The 22,732-nt window shown below is 32.6% G+C and overlaps 1 protein-coding gene across 2 annotated transcripts; it reads right to left on the bottom strand.

Annotated features, from left to right (window-relative positions):
* Positions 1–47: 47 nt before the first annotated feature.
* LOC115888745 (Golgi-specific brefeldin A-resistance guanine nucleotide exchange factor 1) lies at positions 48–22,646 on the bottom strand. 2 transcript variants are annotated; one of them, XM_030908579.1, is made up of 31 exons: positions 22,489–22,646; positions 22,033–22,260; positions 21,748–21,975; positions 21,493–21,693; positions 20,915–21,126; positions 20,630–20,859; positions 20,359–20,527; positions 20,155–20,301; positions 19,869–20,091; positions 19,361–19,545; positions 19,032–19,182; positions 18,798–18,973; positions 18,482–18,690; positions 17,109–17,227; positions 16,804–17,036; positions 16,507–16,634; positions 16,340–16,449; positions 16,157–16,276; positions 15,883–16,057; positions 15,272–15,654; positions 12,484–12,662; positions 12,185–12,410; positions 9,442–9,617; positions 9,211–9,372; positions 5,590–5,787; positions 5,286–5,480; positions 4,938–5,042; positions 4,707–4,850; positions 4,295–4,502; positions 3,999–4,143; positions 48–598 (listed from the first exon to the last, which is right to left on the bottom strand). In XM_030908579.1, the coding sequence occupies exons 1-31, from the start codon at positions 22,559–22,561 to the stop codon at positions 256–258; spliced, it is 5,781 nt and encodes a 1,926-aa protein (XP_030764439.1). In that variant the 5' UTR covers positions 22,562–22,646; the 3' UTR covers positions 48–255. The 2 variants fall into 2 exon arrangements, with proteins under 2 accessions (XP_030764439.1, XP_030764440.1); XM_030908580.1 differs by having other exon boundaries at positions 48–595.
* Between the last annotated feature and the right edge of the window lie 86 nt (positions 22,647–22,732).

The following is a 22,732-nucleotide window of genomic DNA, read 5'->3' as shown; positions in this document are numbered from 1 at the left end:
CCGTTTTTTGGACTAAAATTCAATTAATAAACTGTAACAGTACATGTTTTAAACATTTTTGTATATAATTTATTATATTTTTTCACCTACCATAAAAAATATCTTTTAATATATTTACAACAACAACAAAAAATAGTTACATATCGTACGATCGAAAAAGAACGACGTCAACTGGACTTTGAAATGACGATCAATTTTTTTCAATCCAATGGTATTTAGTTTTTAACTGATAAAATTGTAAAATAAAACATTTTCTTAAATATTTGAACTCATCTCTGCACTGACAGATGACGTTTCAGTAATGGCAGTTGTCGCGTTGTCTACGTAATTTTTATTCACACCAAACAGTATTTCACTGCCGGCCGGTATGTTTGACGTAGTGTCAAAGTAGTTTGATGACTGAAAAAAGTTCGTCGGTTGCATATGTATGTCGCTGTCAAAACCTACACTCTGTGTCGTCGACATGACAGTTTCATGAGATACCGTCCCAACTAATATAGGCATTTCATGATTTTGACTAGATACTGGCTCTATGTTAGAGCTGTTTTGAAGTGTTATGGCTTCTTCTGATGATCTTTGTATGGGTTGTCCATCTCTACTTAAATAAAAACAAACAAAAATAGCACACTTTTTATAAACATTCTTATACACTTATATACTCTCACACTACTTATATACTCTCGCTATATTACTACTTATATACTCTCGCACTACTACACTACTTATATATATATACTTGTATTCATTTAAAACTTCCCAATATGGCGGACTTCAGTATGGGAGGCTTAAAAAACGAAAATCTCTAGACTGGAATCTTTGAATAAGAAGACTAAGGAAGGAGCATAATGCTATCCATGTAATCATGCACGGTGGGCGGAAAAGGCACCATAAAAGCTCTCTAGGGTGGGGATCCTTGACAGTTCTGTTTGACGATTCATTTGACACATTTGAATTTGATTTGAAATTTTGTGGATTTGTCAGTCTTTATGGAGCTTATTTTATGTTATTTATTATTTATTCTACTACTGATAGTTGTATAAAGGTAGTAAATCTAGATGGAAATTGTAGCAGAACTTAAATTAACAGTGACACTATCGCGATTTATCGAAAAAGACTCTAAAATAGTTGGCTGTGTAGCGTGCGGTAGATCTCGGCAAAAATTGAGTGAAATAATGGAACAACTTTTCGCTAGTAAGTGACTATACGTGTAGTAAACCGATCATTTATGAAATTCACTTAAATTAACTAAATTATATATTTTTCTTGCATTTTAGCTTTTTATTTTTATTACTTGTCAAAGATTAGATGTCAAAGAATTTAGATACGTTAATTTGACTTACCCTGCTTCAGTAGCGTATCGGATGTTTGTGTTAATAAATACTTATTATAACTTATCTATTTTTATTAGAATTATATATTTTTATAACAATTTTAATAACTACCAACATTTATTCACAACGTAAAATAAAACAACAAATTATTGAGTCTACCCCACGTCTACCCTACATCATAGTTTTACATTTTTTAAATAAAATTAGAACGACACTGATAAACCGGAATTTAAGTCGGCCATATTTGAGGCCCATCGCGGTGTGCCTAAGATTTTTGATATGCTCCTTCCTTAGTCTTCTTATTCAAAGAGTCTTTAATTTAAGTGAATTTCATAAATGATCGGTTTACTACACGTATAGTCACTTACTAGCGAAAAGTTGTTCCATTATTTCACTCAATTTTTGCCGAGATCTACCGCACGCTACACAACCAACTATTTTAGAGTCTTTTTCGATAAATCGCGATAGTCTCACTGTTAATTTAAGTTCTGCCACAATTTCCATCTAGATTTACTACCTTTATACAACTATCAGTAGTAGAATAAATAATAAATAACATAAAATAAGCTCTGTAAGGACTGAAAAAGCCACATAATTTCAAATCAAATTCAAATGTGTCAAATGAATCGTCAAAGAGAACTGTCAAGGATCCCCACCCTAGAGAGCTTTTATGGTGGTTTTTCCGTCCACCATGCATGAATACATGGATAGCATTATGCTCCTTCCTTAGTCTTCTTATTCAAAGCAAAGACTGGAATCGACTGTAGTTCAAATTGTTCAAACTGATAATCTGTGGTAAATCTAATTGAACTCTGACACTTGGCTAAATGACGTTTACGGTTCCTTTTTCTAAATATTTTCATTATTTTTTGAGTTTTTATTCAGAAATTCTACTTGATTTTGTTCTTTTATTTAACCTGCAGCCTGCAGTACTAATTAGATAGTTATAAATAATCTTTTCACCGATCAATAACTGAGGAATAGGCTGGAAGATATTGAAAATGTGCAAAACGTTTAAAAACGTATTAGAAAGCATTGACTCGTCCACAAATTCGTGAAAATTAATTAGTCCAGATGTTTGTAAAAAGGTCTCTAATTATTTTGAGAAGTTTCCTCGTATCAGTAATTTTCAGGTTTGTATTATGTATATGATAATAAATAGATTAAAACTTATATTTCAGGATGCAGCGCGGGCATTACAGATTGTAGTAAATCAGTGTTAAAATATAAAGAAGATTTAAAACAGGTTTAAAAGTTGAGTTAGTAGAGAAGACCTAAATAAGGTAATGTTGGTAAAGGGACCAAAGATCAAATAATGATGGATCTGTTTGATATCTATTGCATTGTTTTTATATTTCTTGAAATATATATTTTTTTACTTTACAGGATACACAAAGAATAATAAAAAATACAGTTACTCACTAAAAGCACTTAAGGTTTGTAATAGATGTAGTTAGAATATCAAACACCATACCAAACCAAAAATTATGTTTAATTTTACCGGTATTCCTCACATTTGAAAAGAAAGTCATTTCATAAATAAGCAGAAGGGCATCGTATAGTACACTCTATATTAATAATTCTTTTTTATCCTATACTTGTTAGTTGACGCATCACTTACTAGGTATAAAATTTAGTACTGATTCCAAACCTATAGTTGTGGTTGTGACATATTCTGATGTGTTTGTGGCAATTTAAAATAAGTTAATATTTAAACAAACATTTCTGGCTTTCCTGACAGGAGTGTGAACACAAATTTAATAAAGGTATAATGTGGATAATGTTCTGATTATTACAGTTTGCATGGATGACTGTTTTTGTATGTTGTTATTTTTAATAAAGTATATTTAATGAGTTTTTGAGTATTTCTTTTTCCCTCAGAGGATTGTGTTCTAATCTTTATAATATACATATAAATTTTCATAAATTATATCTACAAAATTTATTACCTTATAACTTTTTGCTAAAGACTTTGTAGTTGATACAGTTTAACAGTATATAAAAGAACTATTTAAATAAGATGTTTGAAAATATATAGCTGTTTTTGCACACATCAATTCAATTTGTGATTAACTGTACTGAAATAAAAACAAATTAAGAGAAATGGGGTGACCTATCAACTATAACATGAAAGGCATCATCCTATTTCCAAGTCTTCTATTAATTCCACTTATTAAACAACTATAATTATTCAATAATCTTGATAATTCTAGGAACTCTCAGATATCGTCAAAACATGAAAACAAAAATTCACTTCCTATAGTTCTTACGTCCCTTTAACTAAAATATAAGAAACAGGGGAGTTAATATTCTCACTGAGAAAGTTTATAAAATACCTTTAAGTAAAATCTCTTCGGATCTGCCGTAAAATACCTTTCTTCTTATTAAATATTTTCAATAATCTATGTTTCTATTTATGATTTATGACAACCACCTAATAACCTAACTTTAACGTCAACTTGACAATCCTGAAAAATGTTAATGTTAACCAAAGAGTAAAATCAATTTCTGAATTCGCTAACGCCAACTTATTTTTCATTAAAAAAAATAGCAATTTTCGTAACTAGGTCGACCATATTGAGGAACTTTTAAAAGAATTGTACTATACTCTCGCTGGATTATTACTAATTCTAAAAGAAATACTCTCACTGGACATACTATACCTACCTTTCATTTGTTTGGATATTGTAGGGGTTTCCCATATATTCCGCGTACAGAGAGAGAGGTTGAACCTCTGTAGCTGTAGTGCTGGGAATCACAGTAGGCGCATTGTACAATACTGGAAAGGTGTGCTGGTCTTGTGGAAGCGCAACTAAAATGTGTCACCTTTTAGACATAACCTCACATGTCTGCTACATTCTACCATGTAATTATAAATAAATACATTCAAGAGGTAATTTTAAACCAAACTGCGACTAAACTATATTTATTTATGATCACGTGATATTCTCATTGTATCCTACCTTGTGGTGACGGAATACCACCCATATTGGTGAGCAAGTTAGGCATGTAAGGCAGCCCGGGCTGTAAAGTCGGTTGCATAAGCGACTTGGTCGTTTGAACTACCGACGGTGTCACGAGGTTTTGACTAGGAGGTAACATAGATGTCGTTGGTGTGGTTGTGTGGAGTGTTTCGTGTTGCTGATTCGATCCTATGGGTGTAGAAACCATCTGGAAGAAAAATCGTCACATATTCAATGTAAAGAAGTGGAATAATTGAATTTTTGTATCGAATCAAAATTTTAAAAAATTTAAAAAATAAAATAAAACTTGAAGAAGCCGATTTTTTTATGAATTTATTTTTCAAATACGCCACATTATTAGCCACATATGTCAATTATTGGTCATGCTACTATTGTTTCCGTGGTTGCCTACCTGTCCCAAATGGGCGAATAAATGCGATGACACTTGCTGCTGAGATATCGGAGGTTGCAGAATAATACTAGACCTTGTTAGATTCTCAATACTGTGCTGCACCGAGTTGACTGGGGCAGAATAAAAAACATTTTGAGGCGGTTTCTAAAAGAAAATAATTTCGAAATACAGGGTCGTACATAAATAAGTACCAAAAAATCATCAAACACTTTAAAAAAAATCAATTTTTACCTCTTCCTGTACATGATGCTCCTGTATACTCTCTTTAAAAAGTTCCTCTCTCAAATTAGGTAAAAATTTGTCTATTTTCTCCCACGTAACTCGCCACAGCTGATTCTGAAAGCAAATTTGGTTAAAAAAATATACAGTGTGCTCAACAATACTGTCCAAATCAATCCAAAAAATGACAGAAAATACAATTTGCAGGTGAATTAAACTGACAATAACTGTCACTGTCAAGGATCCAGACTATACATATTGGGAAAGACAAAATATTGTGATATGATTAAAACGAACTTTATGACAACATACGGACAATATTTTTGAACACCCTATATTAAAACTAATATAAATACTTACTTTTCCATCAGCATCATCGAAAACTTTAGCAGAGTGCATTACTAACAACATATTTTTGAGCAATTCCGGTATGGCTTCATACAAAATATCACTTTTGTCTGCATGCATGTATTTCTCCATAAAATCCAGTATGTTAGTCCAGAGATTTGGAAAAGTTGGTAAAGACAGTAGCGGTGTCAAGTGATGTAAAAATACCTAAAATTTATAGTTAATTTATTAGATATGTCTTTTTAAAAATGAAGATAAAACAAAATAAAAAAAAATATGGGACACCCTGTATATAAAATAAAATGCATTGACGTACCTTGGAGAGAACTGTGGCAGCTCTATTCCTAAACTCGGCCATGGCAACTGGCCCTTTGGGGCTTACCGGTTGCAACAGGTAATTCAACAAAGGAAACAAAACTCTATGGAAACACTGTTCCCACTCCGGCCCTGTAAGCGTTTGTAGGTCGTGCACCAACAATGCCCTCTGCAAGAACGCTATGGCACTTATTCTAACCTATAAAACACAATAATATAGTAAATATAAGTCACTTGTAAAAGTGGTTATTATCCTATATTTTTGATTTGTACTTTAACCTTTGAACAAAAAGATTCAGAAAGGAGTATAATGTTCCATATATTCACGTATGGTAGATAGAGGTGGGACCCTAGGGTGAGGATCCTTGACAGTTCTGTTTGACGATTTATTTGACACATTTGAATTTGATTTGAAATTTTCTGGACTTGTCAGTCTTTACTATTTTAGGAAATTTTGGCAGAAATTAAATTAACAGTGACACTATTGCGATTTATCAAAAAAGACTGTAAAATAGTTGGTTGTGTAGCGTGCGGTAAATATCGGTCAAAAATTGAGGGAAATGATCATAGACTTAAAATAAAATACAGACTACACTATTTACATTTCAACGCGGACAAACAATCTTTTTTGTACACATGTTTACTTCTGGGTACAGTCGACCGAGCCTTCCTCATCCAGCCTATGTTGTCACGTCTTGTTATACACATATATTGAGATATTAATACTACAGTTTAATAAAGTAGGTTTTAATATTCCATAGATGTATTAAATAGTCCTTATACTACTAAATTATAAGTCGGATACTGTTTAAAAAGGATAAGTTCTTTACAATATGACAACACCGATTAGAGGCGAAGGAGCCTATTCATTCATTTATTACCTTGTAGTACGTATCGCACGTGTGCGGTAAAGCTTTGTTGCCGCTATCTCCCCGGCTGTATTAACGCATTTTCTTAGCTTGTAGTCCTTACGTGTTTATTTTATTGACTTTTTCTGTTCAAGAACTATAAAATGTGCCAAATTTGCAAGAACTTTGACATAAATAATCCATTTAAGTCTTGAAACGACTTTTGACCGGTAGGCATCTCTCAATTTACCCTTTGGGAGTCAGTGGCGTTGTTGTAGAAAGGCGCTTATTTAGATAATATTTTAGTAAAATGTAAAATCCGAATTTTTTCTCTTACATTACATTATTTACTTACTTACATTGTAACAAAATCATAATTATAACCGTGTTAATAATTAATAATGTTTTTATTAAAAATATATTCCGGTTTATTCTAAAATTATTTTCAGAATCTAAAATAACATACAAGAATTTTAAAATGATATTACATTATGAAACAATATTTTTTAATATACCGGGTCGTCTCAAAAGTGGCTCACCCCTATAACTTTTTTATTTTTCCAGATAAAAAAAAACAGATTTGTATGTTAGTAGGTATATGACATAAATTAGATTTATTGACGTATTCAATTGTTTTGGTCTCTTCCTGTTTCACCGAAATGATTACATCTTTTGATTTTTTAAAGGCACCCTCGGTATATTGCTACTTTATTCGATAAAAAATGACACTCTGAATAGAATGACATATCATATGTCAACTTTTGACACTGTCGCTTAAAAACAAATCCTATTTTAAATTTCAATCCAGGGTGCCATGGTGTTGTTAAAAACACTAAGTTTTAATCAAGAAGCCTTGGAAAAATAGTTTTGATCGTCTAATAGGTTTCGTGTCTTGTCTAGGCCGGTTATAAGATGTACAAATCGTATTTTTAATCATACATATGTCAATTTTTTCAAATGGAACAAGGGTGACTCATTAGCATATTTGGAAAAAGCATTTTTTTATGAATATATTGATACCACACACTTGGTATTTCGAGTCAAATTGTCGTTATGAACCGCGTGTTACAATTACAATTAAACCATATGCGAAAATGTCAAAAGTTGACATACGATATGTCATTCTATTCAGAGTGTCATTTTCTATCGAATAAAGTAGAAATATACCGATGGTGCCGTTTAAAAATTAAAAGTTATAGTCATTTCCGGTGAAACAGGAAGTGACCAAAACAATTGAATGCGTCAATCAATCCTAATTTATGTCATATACTAACATACTAAATCTTGTTTTTTATTTGAAAATATATAAAAAATTATGGGGATGAACCACTTTTGGGACGCACCCGGTATAATAAAGACAGTACCGAGTTAAATAAATGTAGTTTTCATTTTATCCACTTTTCACCTCCTTGCTTTAATGGAACAGATTTATGTTTTCTCTATTTTACATAAGACATCACTTAACCAGAAAAAAAATTACAACAATCATATTTTTTTTCTCTCTCCCTGTCGCCGATTCTATTATATCTGTGGAATAGATCCTGTTTTGATTAATATTAGGGGTTGTAAATGTTTGACTAAAATTAATTATTTATTATTAATTTCAAAAATTACGTAATTTCGATTATAAAATTTCTTCTATAACGTGTATTTTATTATTTTTATCCTTTTTGGACTCTAAGACGTTTTTTCTAAACTTTTATTTAAAAAACATGTCCTAAATCTTAATAAAATATAAAAAAGTTTAAATACGATATATTTTTAATTTAATTATAGCTTCATTAAAATAAAAAAATTACCCGGCTATGATACGGAGAGTTCAGGTGTACTTGAGAAACGAAAGACAGTGGTGTGTTTCTCGGCAGAGTCGTCAGGGAACGACCGTTACGACAGAGACAACCAATCTATCGCTCGTGTCGCACTCGTTATAACCTAAAACAATAACAAGACATTGTCTGACCGCATGTTCCAGCTATTTATGAATGAGATGCTCAGTCTATATTTTATTTTAAGTCTATGGAAATAATAGAATAACTTTTCTCTAGTAAATGATTATATAATATACATACGTGTAGTAAATCAATCATTTATTAAATTCACTTTAAATTAAATAATTATATATTTTTTCTTGTCAAAGATTAGATGTCAAAGAATTTGGATACGTCAATTTGACTTACCTGCTTCAGTAGCGTATCGGATGTTTGTGTTAATAAATAAATATTATAACCTATCTATTTTTATTAGAATTATATATTTTTATAACAATTTTAATAACTACCAACATTTATTCACAACGTAAAATAAAACAACAAATTATTGAGTCTATCCCACGTCTACCCTACATCATAGTTTTACATTTTTTAAATAAAATCAGAACGACATTGATAAACCGGAATTTAAGTCGGCTATATTTGAGGCCCATCGCGGTGTACCCAAGATTTTTGATATGCTCCTTCCTTAGTCTTCTTATTCAAAGGATTCGTCCAATAAAACCATCACAATCCGGCAGCGCTGTCACCATCGCTTGTCACTCAAAGTTAATCACGTGCATGGGAAATTGTTTTGCGATTACCATAGTTCATTTGGTTTCGTTCAAGATTATTATTTAAAACCCCGATTTTTTCATGTTTTGAATAAAATTAGAACAGCAATGATAAACCGGAATTTAAGTTGATTTTTGGTTCCCATCGATATGTTCCTTCCTTTTTTATGTTATCTTTTTATTCAAAGGGATAACCTAATATTCTTTTAGGAAAAGTGGGAGAGATAATTACCTGTTCTCTTCTGTCACAGCACATGCGCGCTATGCCTTGCAACAACGGACACCAACCCTGCGTCCATAGCGACGTTTCTTGAGCTATTTCGCCACCTTCTTCAGCCCACCATTTGAAAATCTGCGCGGTTCTTGTGTGCAGGGTGTGCATAAGGTCCAACAACTGCAAAAAAACAAATCCACGGAGCATATTACTTGTCTGGACTTGTTTTAACCATCACCCTGTACTTACCAAGTGATGATAGCCGCTAGGGATTTCACTGTCACTACTGTCATCCTCCTCCTCTGGACTGCTGGCCGTGGGACTTCTGGACTTGGCATTTTCGGACTTTCTTCTATTGGTCAACTTTCTTCGAGTTCTAGTCTCTCTTGTTTTACCGGTACTAGATTTTTTTCCACTTTTCTTACCTGAAAAATTAATATCAGACATATACAAGGTGTTTGTCTTAAATAAGTTTAATAGTATTTTAACTGGTAGTATATTTTTTCAAGCCCAAAAACACGCCTATATGTTTAAATTTAATTTCAAAAAAATTACGAAAATTTTACATTTTTCTTGATTTTTTTTTAAATTTTAAAAAGCTTTTGAGTACCGCAGATTCATTCTCCTAAAATTTATTGACGGTCTTCCAATGTTGCCACCTCCTACATTACCTACAATCTTGCATATTTGTGTGTTTATAAGTTCACAGTAATTTTAAATTTAATAATTTAATTGTAATTTTCTCCACAATGAATTACAATAAATAGTTCTTGTAATACATATAATTATATCATTGGGCTCTGGTGCACAATAGGTCCCCACGCATTTAACACTTTTTTGGGATTTTTTTGCAAGATTATCTTAAACTGAATATTTTTAAGCATAAAAATTGTTGGATGAATGTGTTTTATCTTTAAAAAGCGGCAAAAAAACGTATTTTAGGTACAGGCGACGGACAGTAAATATGTTAAATTTTCTACACGGATTCAGTAAAAACATCACATATTAGTACTTTATTACCTTATATAGACGTGGAATGATCTAATTTAAGCACAAAAATGTAACGAATCTTCTTTGTAAGCATAAAAATTAAGAAAATATATTTATTTACATCAGCTCAAGCTAGCAATTTTATGACTTTTTCGATTGACAGTTAATCGATCATCGGTATGTCATCTATGGCCTTCGCATAGAATTTGCGACGTTGTCAATAAAATTACTTTATATGATTTTCTTCTGAAATAAAGTTGTTGTGGAGGGACTTAAAACGGTAAGTTATCACTTTAGTGCAACAAAAATTGAACTGTCTAGTAGCTTATTCGTTAGTGTGGATTATTTTAAAGCAATTTCTGAAATAAAATTTGCGGATTTTTCAGGTTCTACGAAAATATAAGTTTTTTTAATATATACTGTTTTTCGACGCGTAATCAATGAAGTTTTGTCATTAGGCTCAATTAGGTTAGCCTGGTTATTTGGAAGGTGGTAATGCATTGGTTAGCCTGGTTATTTGGAGGGTGTTAATGCAATGGTTAGCCTGGTTATTTGGAGGGTGGTAATGCATTGGTTAGCCTGGTTATTTGGAGGGTGTTAATGCATTGGTTAGCCTGGTTATTTGGGGGTGTTAATGCATTGGTTAGCCTGGTTATTTGGAGGGTGGTAATGCATTGGTTAGCATGGTTATTTGGAGGGTGTTAATGCATTGGTTAGCCTGGTTATTTGGGGGTGTTAATGCATTGGTTAGGTTAGGTTAGATAGGCTGGTTATTTGGAGGGTGGTAATGCATTGGTTAGCCTGATTATTTGGAGGGTGTTAATGCATTGGTTAGCCTGGTGATTTGGAGGGTGTTAATGCATTGGTTAGCCTGGTTATTTGGGGGTGTTAATGCATTGGTTAGGTTAGGTTAGATATTCTGATTATTTGGAGGGTGGTAATGCATTGGTTAGTCTGGTTATTTGGAGGTGTTAATGCATTGGTTAGCCTGGTTATTTGGGGGTGTTAATGCATTGGTTAGGTTAGGTTGGTGGGGAGTGTTTGAAGTACGCAGATCACATCGATTTCGGAATCTTACTGAACAAATCCGGGAAAAATATATTTTTAAACAATTGTGCTAAATACTGTGTAATGATTTTATTGTCAATTTATTTTTATAGTGTTTTTGTTTTGCCTCGTTTATTATATTTTTAATTTTTCGTGTTCTTAAAGTGCGTACTAAATGTAAAAAAATGAATATAAAGTAGAACGTTTTCGTCGATTTTACACAGGGTGAGTATGGCAACACTGTGCATAACCTTGTATTTTACTGTCTTTATGAAGGTTATAATAGGGAGTTTTCGCATTGAAATGTAGTGAAAATTTGGAATTTTCAATTATTTTTTTTCGTAGAAAAAGTGGTTCATCCAACAATTTTTTTCTTTTAAACCATTCCATTAACTATGGGATCCACATTAAAAATTAAAAAAACCACGATTTCGTGGGGACCTGTTCTGCACAAGACCCATATCATTGCTAATACAAACAATCCTAGAAAAATATACTGTACATACTTATATTTTAACACACACTAATACATTTTTACGTTTATTATTATTGAATAAATGTTAACACAATTATTACAGATTCTCATATCGCCATTTTATAAAGTATTTTCAATCAAATATATACTTTCATGAGCATGCGGCAACACAGGAAGTCAAATAAGCTGAGAGTTTGCTGATTACCGATTGATGCCGACGGTTCTCAAAACGTAAGTATTATTTTTTTTAATTTTCAAAGTTAATTTTTTAATATGTTTCTTTTGTCCAAATCTAACACCCGTTAAAACACTTGAGCTTATTTAAAAGACACAGGAATAATAATTAACAAACATTATTAATAAGGTATCGATTATAGTCTGTCCAACAAGACAGGGAAGATTTCGACAGAAGACATCGAAAAAATGCCAGACACAACTGTCTTTCTAAAAAACAATCTATTAAGATTTATATTCACTTACTTTCTTGTAAACTGGCCTCGACAAACGTTCTTATACAATGGACGCAAATGTCAAAGTTGTACGGCGTGATGTGAGCGACATCTCTCACTAGAAAAGCGAGGCTTTCACAGCACTTGATCAGACTAGTAGGGCTATGCGCTCCCAAGTTTCTTTCTAAAGCTATTCCGTATTGAGTAGGCGGTACCGTACGACCTATAACTGGCTGTATTTCTCCTTCGTTACCAACCTAAAAATATTAAAAAAGAGCCCTAGTTCATAGTACAATGATCTGACTGGAAAAAAAATGTGTATCTACTTACTAGTATCCATCCTCCAGTATTGGGCGTTCCTATTGGTGAATTTGGTACTAAAATCGGGCTGGGAGCTCTCTGATTGGTCCGAGCGGCTTTAGTCAGTTCGGTATCAGAAGTGTAGCCTCTGTCCGAAACGATACTTTCGTCGTCGCTGTTTATTTGGTTCTCGCCTTCTGACTTTGTACCTAAACGTTCAAATTTAGAAAAAAAAATATTTTAATTACTGTAATCCGGTGATTAACCATAGTAAATTTTTGTTATTTTTAATATAAAATTCAATTGAAGTGATTAAAAAGTACTCCCTCAATACAAAAAGAACTGCAACGAAGTTACAATTAAAGAATAAATAATAAATCAAATTCAATACAAATTACACTAGTTTGAAATGACCCGTAGAAAATTATGACGTCACCTATCAGCATTTGACTGAATAGTTGACAGAGGGCGCGAGCCTCTGAAGAATCATATTATGGCGTGTCTAGTTCTCTGCTACCGTATCTACACCATATATCTTAAAATCACGTTGGATTTTTCTATTTTTATTAAGATCGATAAAAAATACGTTTTTACGTGGGATTTTTCTTTATTACCCCAATATTAAATTTACTTTTACATTTTTTACTACTAGAAATTAACACTTAAATTTTTATAATTAACAGATTACTGCCATTTTTATCAAAGGACTAAACACTACCAAAGTTGTTCGGATGTTCGAGGCGATCAAGGGTTCGAGTTTGATTTGTATTTTGTGGATTTTGCGTTTGGCGTTAAATACTTTGAGTTTTCAATTTTGTTTTATTGTACCCTCTTTATTATTTTTGTAATGAAAGTGAAGGGCTGTCTAAATAACTCTGAAGGCTCTCCAGAAAAAGTTTTTATAAAGTTCCTTAAGTTTTATTTTACAATTAATTTTATATCTACTTTAAAATACATGAAAAATGGTTTTTATTTACCTTTGTACCTGGTGGCAAACCGTGGCACTTCTGATAGGCGACGCCAGAGATTGCAAAAGTGTAAATTTGAAATTATTAATATTGATTAATTTTTTTTAAAAAATGAGATGAAATTGAAGTAAAATAAAAAATAGGGGTCTCATAAAATTGTATGAAGATTGTAACGTTTTTAGTTCGTTACATGTCTTTTTTATATATAATATATGATGTCTGGCATATGGTCACCCGATTCCGTATCGTTCGGGCCTGATGATTTATTTGACGAATTTTTATGTTCTCTAGTCCACAACCCTGTTTTCGTTTGACACAACCCTGTTATCGCTCTGTGGAAGCGCGCGCTGTCAACGTCGCTTCTGTCAACTCTCTGTGATTTAACTTCACTTTTGGTTAGACTGTTTGGCCTGTCAGACGCCATTAGTCCCAGTTTTTGAGAAATGGTGATTATTTAAGTCTTGCTGTGTAATCTGAATCAGCTGCTATTTCGAAGCTACAGGTAATGATGAGATATTATCCTTTTAGATTCGTTACTATTACTGCGTATTTTTAGGGTAGAGTTGCGGATGTTCCAACCTAACTTGTAATTGTATTTTGCTGGCACGTTGACGTCCCTTTTCTTTTGTCCTCCAGAATGTCACATGGAAGAAAGGACATGTTGTTTATTATTTATTGAGCCCTCGGAAGTATTTCGAGGTAGGTTTATTTTGTTTATTAGACCTTGTTTGGTTTTAAACAAGAGTTTCATATTTTTAGGGTCGAAGGTACGGACTATTTCCAAGGTACGGGTAGTGCATTATGTACAGACATTATCTTATGTACAGATGTCCTGTGGACGAGTGTCCCCAGTAAGAACGATTTTTTCTTACATCTAAGTGCCACAGCGTCCATGTAGCTTGAGTCCCATGCTGCTTCACTCCCATTTCTAAGCCTAGTCAGTAGCTACGGCTGTAAGGATTCATGGTGTCCTCAATCTGGCCCCTTTTGTTGTTTTGACAACAGGATCGCCGACAGACAGTACAGAGATGCTAGACCACCTCACGCTGCTACTGTTTGAAGCAAGGTTACATAAAAGAACAGCTAAGTGTATATTTAAGTTCTAGTTTTACATTTAACATCTAAAACATTTTCAGTCTTAAACAATAACGTACCTACATCTTAAGTAATATCGTACAGACTATGTTCAGTGGTTAGATTGTTAAGAACATTCATGTCGATATAATCTTTAAAATATAATTTAGATCTTAGGTTTCATTGCATTAAGTCTTTTAATGGTATTACTTTTATAGATATTATTGCACTATTTTAATAGATGGATAATCAAACATAGATTCTAGAATCTACAGGTTGTAACATCTTCGATTTAGCATCATATGGAATATATCAAATTAAATTAAAGTAGGTAATGCTACATTTCATATTTTCTCTTAAACTTTACATGTCCTGTATTTTATCGTAGTTGTTTTCATAGATATTTAGTACGACTCCTACCACCACTTTCTTTGACATATAACCACTATATATTTACTAGAACTCTACAATGTCATGTATCAGCAAAGAACGTCATGAATAAATATAGTCATTAGTTTTAAGTATTACACAACTGTGTTTTCTTTCTCTGTATATGCCTGGCGCCCAATATCTATATATCTTTTGTTAATTATTACTGATTAATTTTCTCTCTAGTGAAATACCTTATCCACGACTGCTCTCCGATGAAAAGCTGCCGTTCGCAGTGGTAGTGGTTTAAAAAACGCTACAAGATCAATTATTTGCAATAAAAAAACTATGGTTAAACTCCGGATTACTGTAATTGTCATAATTGTCTATTGACAAGTTTGGCTTACCAGGATCAACATGACTGACTCCATCGTCCACAATGGGCTTAGGAGGCTGAGCTCCAGCTCCAACACACTCAAGCAAAGTAAAAATAATCGTCCAATCGGTAGTGGTATGGATGTTCTGCGCAGAAGTCTTCAGTAGTTCATATAACCCGAAAGAAATCTGCTTGGAAATCCTGCACAAAGTCGTGCCTTTGAGCAGCAGCAACATGCGCAGCGACTGTATTACTATTGGACACATGTCTTCGTTGCGCATCAGGCGAATCGCTATGCGCAGTAAGCCTATTACCGATCTTTCGAGGAGGAACTGGTAGTCAAACAGTGATGCGTTCATCATTAGGGTGTAGATGTGGTCTCTGACAGGTTGCCAAACTGTCATAACACGATCCCTAGAGAAGTTAATATATGTTAAAAATATTACAAGGTGTCTCTCTCAAATAAAAAAAAACTCATAGGTGTGTTTTTGATGTCAAAGTCTACTAAAAATTAAAATACTTGAATTTATGTAAAAAGCACCCTGTATACGTTAAAAACGTGGGTGAATTGGAGAAATATTTTGATTTTTCTTTCACGCTGGATTTGCCAAAAATTTTATAAAAGAAAAACCTAATTTTTACCTGTTCTGAATGACGATTTTGAAAAGTAATTCCATAAAAAACACAGTCTCGCTCTCGTTATAACCATACTCTACGCTTCTCTGTCCATCTGGACCTCTGGACAGTTCAATCAAGGCCTTTGCCAGTTCCAGCAGAGCCTCTTCGTGCAAGAATTTCGAATCTGTGATTAGCTGATCTAAAAATCCAAAAAAATTACTCAAATTTTAACGTAATGTAAGAAACATTTAATAAATGGCGAAGATGAGGCGCCCACGTATATAAATATTTGACAAACCTAAGTTACAATCCTTCAGACATTCTTTGGCTATGGCTATGTATTGTTGTTCTTCTGGCGATGGTACTTTTGAGAGATTTTCTGCCGATACCATATAAGAATACAGCGAACTCAACAAACCTGTGAAAAAGATTTATAAAAATTAAGACTAGAAAAGAAAAAATTAAATAAATAAACTCTTACTTGTATCCTGTTTCTGTAAATTTTCGATTTCTTTATAACTCAAAACTATTCTTCCACTGGGATCGATAAAATCTTCCGCTTCAATGTAACTTTTAGGTAACAAATTGTTACTGAAAAAAAAAACAATTCTAGAAAACCTGTATGTTTTTTTTTAAATTAATCTTTACCTGTATAGAGCTAGAATTAAATCAAAAATATGTTTCCAACTATCACGAATATTGTCTCCGTGAAGATGTACCAAGGAAAATACTGTTTTTAGGGCTAGTTGAGCTTTTTGGTTGGATCCAAACGATATCTATAGAAAAAAAAATCAGACTAATCAGAAAATACATTCTAAAATGAATATAGCCTGTCCAACTGTCACTGTTGATTTGTCCCAAAATTTGATCATAAAAAACTTTTAATGAAAGGTTTGTGTATCAAAACTATTTAAGGACCACCCTGTACACTTAACCGGGACTTACCGCAATGTTATTTTGTCTTTTTTGATTGAAAAAGACGGTGTATTTGCACAGGGACAATATCAAAGTGTCCAGATTCTCTGTCATGTTGAAATGCGCAGCCACAAACGCGCATTTCTCGAACCCGAGCATGATGCGCTTAAAAATGCCCGAATCTTCCGATTTTTCGTAAACTGCGCATAGGGCAGTTACTACCGGACCATAGATTAACTTAAAAAGCTCGGAATCGTAGGTCCCTGAAATAAAAAAAAATAAATTGAATGAAGTTTGACATTTTGTCCACCCTGTACATTTTTTTGTTAACCTACCTTGGGGGATATGCAAGTAGACACCCTCTTTTGAAGCTCCTTTTCTCAATAGCACCTTCCACAGATAGTTTTCTCTAACCAAACCTGTTTGTTCTGCGGGCATAACGATTTCATCGTTTCTAAAAAAAAATAAAACCATACAAAATTATTCTGTGGTTTTCTACAGATTATTTCAACTTTTTAAATATAAATACTGCAAAACTAAGGTCAAGATCTCATTTATTTTGGCTCCAATATGTCAAAAAGCTCATGTATCTATTTATTTCACTGTTTTTACTGTCTAAATTTGAATATTAAACAATTTTAATCAATCAATTCAAATAAAAACGAAATCTTTATTGCCATAGTAGTGACGCAACAAAGTATGCTGGCTTCAAACGGCCGATACGGATGCATCTATATGTGTTTGGTATGGTCTAGGTAAATTTATATAATAATAGAAAAATCCATAATCCATCCGAAATTTTTAAAACGTCAAGGTTTATATTAGCTTCAAGGGACAGTGACACAATACAGTATCTATTTCTTTCATGGTCTAAGGCTAGTAATAATAATAATTAGAATGTTGGAAAAGAAATACAAAAAAATCGTAAATAAATAGAAATTTTTAAATAAATACTTATATCTTCAAAAACGCTATTAAATTTCAAGAAAAAACAGACAAGATTTTTGATTGCCCTTAACTAACGTCACGGTCAAGTTTTATGTTAGCTTCAGGGAATAATGATACAACACAGTGTCTATTTGTTTGATGGTCTAAGTTTAGAAATAATAAATACATAGGTAGAATAATATCGAAAAAATATAATCCAAAAAATTGCAAATAAATGGAAATCAGATATATTGGTAGATATATTACTTGATAGGTATGAATAACTTCAAAAACATATTTAAATTTCAGGTAAAACAGCAAGAATTATGATTGCCCTTAAATGACGTCACGGTCACAGTTTATGCGAGCTTCACAGCACAAAGACACAACACAGAGTCAATTTGTTTCGTGGTTTACTGCGAATAACAATGAATACAATAATATCGAAAAAATATAATACAAAAAAAAAAAAAAAATATGGGAACCAGATATACCGTGATTGAAAAAAACGGCGTCAGCGATGGCTATGAACTGAGGATCGCTGTCATTTAATATGGAAAATTATATGCCAACTGGATGTAGTTTTTTTTCGATCATACGGCATTAACGGAGTAAAATAGACAAGAATTAAAATTGCCCTTAAGTGACGTCACGAGGTTTATGTTAACCTCAAGACGCGGAAACAGCTCGGTGTCTATTTGTACCATGGTCTAAGGTTAATAAATAGAATACTATCGAAAAAATATAGTAAATAAATGGATAAATTTAATTATTAAATTACTTGATAGTGTTGTAGATCTCATCTAACATTTGTTCATCGAAATCGTCACCTCCATTAACACCTTTTAAATTCTTTTTAAAAGCCAATGGCGTCATAGGTATAGTCTGTTTTTTGGCGTTTTCGTTGTGTTGATCAACGTTCAACATAATCACAGCGTAGGCTAGGGTAAAGGCGGAATCTACATCGGCAAAAGGCTCTCCATTGCTTTTCTGTAAAAAAAATCAATCATTATAGCATCTTCTCAAAGAAATACGTAATCTTAGAGGACAACAACATTGTAAATAACATATTTCTCTAGAATAATACAGTTACTTACATGCCAGTGTTCGGCAAATTGTTCCAAAATCAGCGATATAGTCGGTGCTTCCCCGGGTAACCTAAAAGTCTCCAAAAAACTTCTCAAAGCTTCGTCTATCCTGACACCAGTGAAACTAAAAGTCTTCACAAAGGCGTCTAAAATATGCAGGTTGTTCCTGTTACTAATATATTCGCCTAGAAGGAAAAAAAAACTTTAAAAAACATTTTTATTTTTATTTCCCTAGGCTTATACCGATCATTTTCTTATCTAAAGCAGGATTTTCCCTCAAAAATAAGGCGATCTCTTGATTGTCAGAATCGCTCTTCAAAACGCCATGCTCTTGGAAGAATTGTATACCTTTTTTCGGTTTGATGTTGAAGTGTTCAGTGCCTTGAGGTAACCACTAAAATTATTACATAGTTATACAGTGGCCATCAAAAGGTTGGCCAATATGACATATGATAATATGATTTTTTTTGCATCTAACACCACTTTTATATGTTTGAAGACATTTGTGTAATTTACTGTTGTTAATTGTTTATAATTTTTTTCCAAAAAAAATATAACAATATTTTTAGTACCTTTTTAATACTTTTTTTGGCCAGCAAATCATCCAGTGGAGGCACAGATTCACTATACTTAACGCGATTATGTTTTCCTATAATATTTCCTATACTTTCAATAGTTTCATTGCTTTCACTAGTAGACTTCTTACTATGAGGCAAATCCTGAGAACTTTTACTATCTGAGCAATGCATTTCTATACCTAATTATAGAGAAATATAAAAAAAAACAATAAGAACAATGAAATAGAATAAAAACGACGTCATAGTACGCCTTGAAATAGCACATTACTATCTCTAAAAACCATATAATCGAAAAAAACTGTCAAAGACGGTCAGGAAACGACAATCGATGATAATTTTGGCGTGGTCAATTATCATCGACCGTCTTCGACGGCGTTTTTTTCGATCATATGGTATAAATTTAAAACAACAATAAAAAATATAACTAATACTATTCCTGAAACTGAAATAAGTTGCCGAGAAAAAAAGGCGTCATAGTGGTCTTTGAAATATATGTATTTACCTTCTATAACTGTCAAAAGGGCGTCCAATGACAGGAGATGTGTGTGCCATACACCGTTCGAAGCAGAGTAAGCATTTTTTGCCAAAAGTTTCGTCAAATCTTCATAGAGATTTGTACAGTACATGTCGCAATCATAATTCAAATACAGTTCATTCACAAATCCTGGTATTCTCCAAAGTTGTAAAATGTTATCCAGGGCGATTTCCTTGTGCTCATATGTCACCTATTTTTTTTATAAAAAAATAATGTATTAAACATAATTTTTATTTTATTTTATAAAACATACTTTTTGATTTTCACTAACTACGATTTCTATCAACTTAGTCAAGTATTTTTCCATCTGGAATTTGAGGTTAGTTCTCAGTGACTCAAACATCAAGAACGACACTTGCAAATCTGCCGCAAAAATAGATATTCTCTCCGAATTCAGAAGCTACAAAAATATATTTTGTAATAAAAAAACTTGAAATTTATAAATAAAAAAACTTACAGAAAACAAATTTCGACATAGATCATCTTTGACCAGCGACAGTAGTGCTGCATGTTTGCCTATACTGTCAGCTCCCACCTCGAATGCGACTGTCAATAACGTCAACCCTAAGTGGATCATAACCTCATTGTTTTGCTTGTCGTTTGGATTACATAGACTGATTAAAAATCTAAAAAAATACACGAATAGCTACATATAGGAAAATCAATAAAAGGAAAGGTTATATAATTATTTTTAACTATTTTTATTTCATACTACTGTCATGACATACCTAAGCAATTCCCTGACACATGCCAAACCGTAAGGAATCAGAACTAAATCATCTGGCTGAATCATTTGTGGTGTAAATCTTATCCCTCTCTGATTAACATACTCTTTATTTGAATCACTTGAATTCACTGATTGATCTGGTACATTCAATGACTCTGGTGAGTCTGACACTTGTTTTTGAACAGTTTCTAAATTCACAGAGACCGATTCTGAATTTTTAACTTCATTTATCTGAAATTATTTATAAAAATATATTTTTTTTGTTTGAAAAACATCAAACACTTACCTCAGGTTGTTCTCCTGTAACTTCTTCATTTTCTGTCTGAATTTTATCACTTTCTATACTTATGTTCTCAATATTTTCTTGTTCATTACCTTCTAACGCTGCATCTGTTGAAATCAGATGATTCTGTACATCCACAACGTTATCCACATTATTTAGTGAATTTGTTTCTACCGACACTGATCTACTAATTGATAAATTCTCTTCAACAGCATCTTAAAAAAATAAAAACCATATAATAATGTAATTAGATCATCTAAAAATATGTAGATTTTTTGAAAACGCTTTTAAATTTCAAGTAAAACAGACAATAATTATGATTGCCCTTTAGTGACGTCACACTCAGAGCATATATTAGCTTCAAAGCGCGGTAACGTCGCACAGCGTCTATTTGTTTCATGGCTTAAGGCTAGTAATTGTCAACAAAATAAAATCGAAAACATATAATACAAAAAAATTGCAAAATAGATAATATGTTACTTGGTTCTTATGCAAATCTTCAAAAACGCTATTAAATTTCAAGTTAAACAGAAAAGAATTTGAATTTAACATGAATTAAAATAAATTACTGTTATACAAACCTCTGTCTTCTGTTTGGCTTTTTTTCCTGAACGAATGCCTACTCTTTTTCTTCAATTTTGTCTGTTCCACACCTGTACCAGCTCTCATCTTCAAATTCTTGATACTCAATGATCTGACATCATCGGAAAACTGAGGTAATCTCATGAAAACTAATTGCACCATGTCTTTTAAGTAGTATTCTGCAGTCTTTTTTAGCAATTCTAGAATTAAAATAAAAAAATCATTAAACATATCTTACCTTAGAGTTATATTACCATGAATGCGTGTTTCAAAACATATCCTAAAACAACTCAGCATAATCTCACACAAACTTTCATTGGTTAACATTGCTCCCTCAGGAGTCAAAGTTAGTGTCCTTAAAACTTGTAAAATCCTCATCAAAACCACCCCATCAGAGGATTGGTCTGTTCCCACAAACCTAGCATGAGTCACAGCATCGGCTATGTTGTGTACGGTTTGTGGAACAGAGGAATGTGTAGGATCTTAAAAAAAACAAAATAAATCAATTTTCTCTTTAGTAAACAGCTAGCAAAATTTACCTATCAAGCCATATGACAAGAATTTATTTACAGCAGCTAGGGCTAAACTGGTAACAGGCCCTGTAGTATCCTCACTACGAATAACTTCAAGAAATGGGGTTAGGAACACTTCTGGTTCGATAAGTCTAAGATCATCGATTCTGCTCAGTAATTCTTTGAGTTCTTGGAAACTTTTCATTAGTAAATCTAGTTCTTCGTCTAAATATGAGTGGGATGACCATCTTGTGCCTAAAATTATTTACAATATAACAGCAACTTACCAACATATTTTATTGTTTTAAACCATGAATTTTAGGCTTAAAATCTTGTATTATTGCTTGACCTATTTTAAATTTACATAACGAACATAAATTATAAACAATAACTTGATTAGAATTGATAAAAAGAAAGTTATAACATAAAATACAATAGTTGAAAAATCTGATTATTTGGTTGTAACAATTTAAAATGATTTACCTCTTTTCATGGCAGCCATCAATATAGTCATCTCGCCCTTTACAACAAATATCCCGTTGCCTGGTAAAGCCATTTTTCTGGATATTTTTCTCAAATTATTTCTCGAAAAAATGTTTACATTTTTAACACGTCACACGTCAACCACTTGAAATTCCAACACATCTGACTTTGACAGTTAATTTTTGCAAGCCATCTATTGGGAAACTGCGTTAATACGTAGTTTAATAACAGAGTCACAGATGTC

This window comes from Sitophilus oryzae, unplaced genomic scaffold (assembly GCF_002938485.1).
Source record: "Sitophilus oryzae breed Bouriz unplaced genomic scaffold, Soryzae_2.0 scaffold_808_pilon_pilon, whole genome shotgun sequence".
Taxonomy (NCBI): Eukaryota; Metazoa; Arthropoda; class Insecta; order Coleoptera; family Curculionidae; genus Sitophilus; species Sitophilus oryzae.
This window is presented reverse-complemented; position numbering and strand designations above follow the sequence as displayed.

Excerpts from the sequence above, each read along its gene's own strand:
- LOC115888745 (XM_030908579.1), bottom strand. The coding sequence starts at position 22,561 with ATGGCTTTACCAGGCAACGGGATATTTGTTGTAAAGGGCGAGATGACT. Across the intron at positions 17,228-18,481 it reads GAGATCTACAACACTATCAA|AAACGATGAAATCGTTATGC; the intron begins GTAATTTAATAA and ends ATTTTTTTTTAG. Across the intron at positions 17,037-17,108 it reads CTACTTGCATATCCCCCAAG|GGACCTACGATTCCGAGCTT; the intron begins GTAGGTTAACAA and ends TTTTTATTTCAG.